Source organism: Chenopodium album, chromosome 22, assembly GCF_948465745.1.
Source record: "Chenopodium album chromosome 22, dcCheAlbu1.1, whole genome shotgun sequence".
Classification (NCBI taxonomy): Eukaryota; Viridiplantae; Streptophyta; class Magnoliopsida; order Caryophyllales; family Amaranthaceae; genus Chenopodium; species Chenopodium album.
The window spans coordinates 17,252,893-17,259,699 of NC_137855.1; the positions used below are offsets into that span (position 1 = coordinate 17,252,893).

General features: G+C 35.8%; 1 protein-coding gene across 1 annotated transcript; it reads right to left on the reverse strand.

The window, feature by feature from the left end:
* Positions 1-1,372: 1,372 nt before the first annotated feature.
* On the reverse strand, positions 1,373-6,559 carry LOC145605765 (uncharacterized). The gene is made up of 2 exons (XM_081661830.1): positions 5,804-6,559; positions 1,373-1,811 (listed from the first exon to the last, which is right to left on the reverse strand). Exons 1-2 carry the CDS (start codon positions 6,345-6,347, stop codon positions 1,579-1,581), a joined length of 777 nt encoding a protein of 258 aa, XP_081517956.1. The 5' UTR covers positions 6,348-6,559; the 3' UTR covers positions 1,373-1,578.
* Positions 6,560-6,807: the final 248 nt, after the last annotated feature.

Genomic DNA, 6,807 nt, shown 5'->3' on the forward strand with positions numbered 1-6,807 from the left:
GCAAAGATCGCACTTTTACTCCACCACGATGGTTAACAAGCAAGATTATCTCCCTACACTTGCGCAATTTGTTCGCACTTGATTTCCCCCAATTACCTTCAGATTCCCCTAAAATTCGCTCCAATAATTTCTCTAACCTCCAAATAATTTTGCTATAATACGAATTTTGTAACCCTAGAAATTTTTTCACTGATAATTTCGCAGACTTTGTCTTCAATGCACCTCATCATTCAAATGGGAAGATGATGATGAAATGAGGGAGACGACGAGATCAGTCTTCTATGATTAGACACAGTTAGTTGAGGGAAGTAAATAAGGGCAAATTAGGAAGTCCAGGTTTTTTTTAAAAAAAATGATTTAAGTGTTAACCATGGTTAAATAATCAGATTATATTATAATTAAGGTTACCAATGACTTAGTCATTCTGATTAAGGTTCACCAATGAAAATTAAATTTAAGATTGTTCACCACTTGTAATTTTAATAAGTTGGAGTTCACCAATGAGAATTTCCCATTAATTTATAAAATAAAATAAAAACACCACCAAATGAGTCGCCGCCTAGAACCCCCACCCTCGGCGGACCACCTCCAGCCCTAAGTCAACCCCCTTCTCTTTCCCCTTTTACCCTCGCCACGACCACCCACCCTCCTAAACCCTAACTTGAAGAAATCTCTCCCATTCAGAAAGCAAGTCTTCGAACTTCGCCAGAAGAGTAGATAATAACGGCGACATTGGCAATGACAACAAAAGCCCATCAGTATTCGCTAAGAAGACTCGTGTTGTTGTGGCGGAGTAGAGGAAGCATTAGGAGGAGAAAAACGCCATCATTGTGAAAGTTGGAGATGAGAGAGAGAGTGTGAGACGACTGACGGTAGTGGTTGCGGCGGCGGCGGAGGAATCGATGAATTGCAGTGGTGTTGAAGATGCCATTTCCAGAATCAGTTTTCTCTCTCCTATAATTGTGATTGTTGTGGTGTTATCTTGTTTTGGTGTTTCTTATCTTGCTCAATATCACATCAATGGTTTCGCGGTGGAATTGCATCGCTGGGAAGGGTGTTTCCAGAAGGCAGCTCGGATTGGGGAGGGAGGTTGCTGGTGGTGGCCAGTAGTTTTTTTTTTTTTTTTTATTGATATTAATTATTAAATTGTTTAGTGAGAGTAAGAGGGTAATGAGAAGGAATTAGAGGTTAATTAAGTACGTAAATCAGAGGTACAAGGTTGTCTTCTACAAAAAAATTTACAATCCGGTTTCCTTTCTTTTATGATAAATATTTGAAAATTTTCGCAAAATGGTGTTTTTTTTTTTTTTTTTTTTTCACAAATTTTCCTAATAATAATTACAATTTTAGTAAAACAAAAAAGGCCAAAAAATGGTATCAAAAACAAAAAAAGCCTAAAAAATGATTATATTTCACAAGCTGTTTCCAGTAGGAGCATTTTTCATTGCTATTGACAAATTTAAGATTTTAAGCAAGAGGGGTTTAGTTTGCGGAGTTTCTCTTGGAATAGTTGGGTCCAAGAAAAGCTACAGCTACAGTACTGAAGATATAAAGAAGTGTTTTCTCAATGTACAACAACTACTTGCTTCCCAAAGAATTTGACATGATGACAGAACTCACATCTGTTTCATTCTTCCTCTTCATTGGAGATAATCGATGCTGTGCCCATTCTTCCAAGGCTTTTCGATGGAGGGAATTCATTCTGATATAAGGTCGTCTTTCTTGAATCATCTTCTCTGCATCTTTCCAATTGTCCACCGCTCCTAAAGCCACCAGTAATGCACACATTACTGCAACACTCCGTCCATGTCCTGGAAAATCATACAACCAAAACTTAGGCAATTCAATTTTGAAAAGGACTTGCTAACTGAAAGAACATAATACCACAAAATCAATTGATACAGAAAACATTTACAAACCAGGCATAGAGTGTCAAAATGCAGAAAACAAATTTACAACTACATAAAGCAGACTTAATACCTAAGTCCTCGCCCCCAAAGAATTAAAATTACCAGTAATTAATCTCTCTTAAATCTGAGATAGTTCTGAGATATAGAAGAAATTAATCTAGCTTATATTTCTTCCCAAGATGATAAGAACAATTGTGCATTAGCACACTTGGAAAATGAAAAAAAAAAAGGAAGTACAGTCAAATATTAGGTAGCCCATAATAAGAACCTTGCCCAAATTTATATGTACTTAGGATTTTGGCAGGGGCTTATTTATTCACACTAAATCATTGCTACGAGTATACTTCTGATAAGAAAAGCTTAAAGACCCCTGCTGTCCTTGTGGCTATTTTGGTCATGGTGCTATCGGTGCATGACTGCATGTGACTGCAAATAAAATAATTCTGATGAAGAGATTGACATTGATTCTGTTCATGAAGGGGAGATTAAGATCCTAGAAGATTATAAAAAGAATATCATGAACTCTTGGCAAGACAAATACTTTGTTTGACGATAATGATACTCAACGTAAGAATAAGCCAAGTAAAAGTCAATCATCTATGACTGCAGAGAACAGGAGAGAAAGGACAAGGAGCATATAATCGAGGAAGAAGCCCTGGACAAGAGTTGTTATAAAGAACCCCAACCAGCAGGAGTTCCTGTAGATCGATTTCATTGACAATACCAAGATATCCATCTTCTCGAGCAAGATATTAGTAATTGCTTTATGGATATTGTCATAACTAAAAGTGTTGCTACATGTAGAAAGGGCCAAAACTAGATTCCACTAAGAAACAGAAAGCCTGGTAAGTGGTAACAAATGAGGTCAGGCTCCTGAACTTGATAACTTGATCCTACAGGTGAATCTTGATGCCTTTAACCAAATCCTCAAAGGGGAAGATGAGTGGTTCCCCTCATCAACAAAACCAGATTGATGATTCTGAATATTGAGGTCTTGAGAACTCAAACTATATTTTTGTCCATTGGCTCATCTTGAAGAATCAACGAGAGATCACCAATGTGTTCATGAGCATCTTAATTGTGTCAATACAATGATATATGATGTGCAGGTATCATTACATTTGGTTTATCATTTAAATCATCAATGTCAGACAATACTCCACTTATTTTAATGGAATACAGTAATAAAGAAAGAGACTATATAAATCCTCGGGTTTGAAAGTTTAAATTTTCTGGCTTACTTCTGCTTATGAATAGGTGTTCAAAGATGCAAGGTTGTTTAAACAGTGGTCAGTGGCATTTCTAAGGCTGTTACAATACTTATATAATGTTAGGATGAAGTAGAAAGAGTGGAGTAAAAAGGACTTTGAAAACTTCCAAAGGAAAGTTTGTAAGATCAGAGATCAGCTAGACTATTGTGTAAGTAGTAGACCATATTGATGCGCCCATAAGCTGCTGAGCTGCATATGAATTTGTAAAGGGAGGCTGATAACCTGCTGCTAAAGGAAAATGCTGGCAGAGTTTTGAATCTGGAGGGAAATAAAATAAGTATGTTTCAATAACTCAGTTTCCAGGCTTTAAGTTGGGAGCGGTAACGTAAAATCTTGGCATTCAAGATTACAGAGTAGGTGAGCGAAAAATGTGTATACTCCATATTTATTTTCAAGGGCTGTTTGAGTCTTCAAAACCTATATTGGGAGCGGAAGAGTACAATCTTGGCCTTCAAGATTACAGAATAGGTGAGCGAAAAATACGAACATATATTTTCAAGAGCTGTTGAGTCCTCAAAACCAAGATCTTTTGACGAGCACTTGAACAAAGCCTGAGACTAATTGCCAGGTTAAGGACAATATAAAATACAAGCACGGCACCCCCATCATTATGAAGAGTCTTAGCACCCTTGAAAAATGAACTTAATCATAACTTCTGCTCAGATATTTAGAGTATTACCAGTGATGTATATACTACAGCTAATTTGGTCTATTTTATACTATTAAGAACTCTAGTGTTAGTTCTAATAACATATAAGTTAAATTTTCAGTTACTAATACTGCCTTTGGAATTATTTTGCCTTTGGATAATGAGTTTTAGGCGCTTTTGGTTAGAGGCTTAGAGAAAGTAAAACATAAGATAACTCAACTTGGTTGACATGGAGGATATGGAGGTGCCACGTATATGTGGAGTGAACCTCGCGGAATTTTCTTGGGATTGGGCTTTGGAAAAGGGTTTTTGGGCAGTCAGCCTTGGGCTTGGCCCCTCATAGACCTTGAGTAGTCTCTCTTTATAAACTAAATAACCCTTCAAGCCTTATTATTGTAAGAATAACTAGCTTTTGACCTGTGCGCGAGTTGGTAGTAAAACCAGGGAAAAACCAAGTTTTTATCACCATATGATTTTCTTATGGTAAAATAAAGACTTTAAGGAGAGAAAGAGGTGAGAATTGAAATATACTCATAAAGAATATTAATTTACGAGGAACATGAAAGAACTGTGGTAGTTTTTTATCACCATATGATTTTCTTATGGTAAAATGAAGACTTTAAGGAGAGAAAGAGGTGAGAATTGAAATATACTCATACAGAATATTAATTTACAGGGAACATGAAAGAACTGTGGTAGTGCTAGATGTTTGGGATCGATTATGCCTGATATGAACTTTGATGAAAGAGTACAAGGGACTTTAGGGACTGAGTTAGGGAGGTTTGTAGAGGCTACAGTAAAGAAAAAGGGGGAGATTGGCAATGACACCGACACGACATGAATAATAGTTCTAGCAAAGGTGCAAGCCCAATATGATATCAGCATAGCTGTTGCTGTAGAGATTCAGTGTGCTCTACCTAAGTCCTAAGGATGTTGTAGTTGACACAGATTATGATGTAGTTTTGAAGCAAGATTTGAAAAATGAGTCTCAGATGTGTCACTGGACAAATGGCAGTGAGGCTCTTGGCTTCTTGCAGTTACTGGTCCTTATTCACATAGCTACCCATTGGCAATAACAGAAGCAAAATCAATGCATTTTGGCTTGAGGTAAGCTTTGGCGGTGGCTTCAATAATGTGCAAGTAGTTGTCTTAACTCTAGAGTACTTGTCTATTAAATTCTTACTTAAAATTTATCAAATAGAAAGGTAAAAGGCATAGAACAGATTAGAAATTATAGATTTATAGATAACAAAAAAAACAAAATAAATATAACTACTTCCAGTGTAAATGATGTCCCCAATGAGGCATACAGATGATAAAGAACACAAACTGATTACGAGGACTAACACAATTTATCTTGTGATAGAAATCATAGAAGAACAAAAAAAACTGAAGGGAAACAAGAAAACACTCGGACAACTAGAGATATAGTGACATTGCTGGATCAATTAGAAATAGCAACTAGAATACCCTCATAAAACAATACGACATGCATAAAAATGTGTTCAAATGGTCATAATGGATTTTTTTTCAGGAATTATAAGTGTTTCCAGTCTATAATAGCATTCAATCAACATGGCAAGTCAATTTCAAACAATACGGCAAAGAGTTCATCAAAAAAGCTAAGAAATACAAGTCTTAGCAAGAAACCAAGGGAATGTGATAGCACATAATCCTCAAATCATTCAACTGCATTACAATTGTACACAAAAATCCGCTCCAGAAGAAACTGCTTCTCCAAGCATTTTCACTAGTCTAATCATAGCATCAAGCACCAAACAGCAGATTCATAACAAAGGTAGACAGATAAAATGAACTTCATCAATAAGTATATAAGCACTAAGAGACAACAAATATAGCATAAGAAACATGTTTCTAAGTAATACAATAACATCCTTCAAAATCAAACAATATAAACAAGCTATGAAACAATTTACAATAAAAAAAAAAAAACATTATGTTTCAAGTCATACCATAAGCACAATGGATGAACACTGGTACTCCTAGAGCTCTCTTCCTGCAAGCCCATTTAACAGCAGACTCAATCTCCGACGGCTGAGGCGACCTCGTATCCCATGTAGGAATACACAAATACCCACTTCTTGTAAACTCCGAATTTCGAGGAAATTCACAAGTACAATCAATAACAGCAGGATTTTTAGGGGGAAACTTATCCAATGAACAAGGCCATCCTCCAACATACACACCCTCACAAATCTCAGTAAAAGGTTCTTCATGACTCAATAATCTTCGAAGCGTCGAAAACATCCGTACAAAAAACAAAAAAGGGCCAAACATAACAATTGACCAAATTGGGAATGATCCATCTGTGTTCTTCCCCAATAGCATAGGAAGATTAATATGAGGGTTTGAAGCAATTGAAACCAACAAGAATACTAATGATGCATATAAAAATGGGATTGCTAAAATTGTGAATCCATTGCTTTTCATTAACACAAATATCATGAAATGAAGCAATGATTTCAGGAGTATTAACCTTGAAATACCCCAACCCATAATTTTTTTTTGTTTTTGGAGGTTGGATTTTTTGTATTGCAAGAAAAAGACCAATAACTTAACTGGATTTGTATAATAGTATAAATGTAGATGCTAAAAGTATGAAAAGGATAGAAAAGAACAAGAATAAGAACAAGAATTGAAGTTGAAAATAAACCAACTATACTGATTATTACTGATTCAATAGAAACTCTGATCAAGCAATAAAAACATAGTAGCCTAACCTTTTTTTTTTGGGGGGGTTTTTTAGACTAACTTTTTAGTTGAAGCCCATGAAGGGAATTGGTTAGAAAATATAGTTATATACGAAGTACTAATTTTTTATGGGGGTTGTTAAATACCGTCCTCAAACCTCTAACTAACGCCCGCAAATAAAATATGTATTACGAATCTACCCTCATAAAAATAAACGAAGAATTCACCCTTATAGTCATAATTTTAAGCCATCCCTACCAATCCT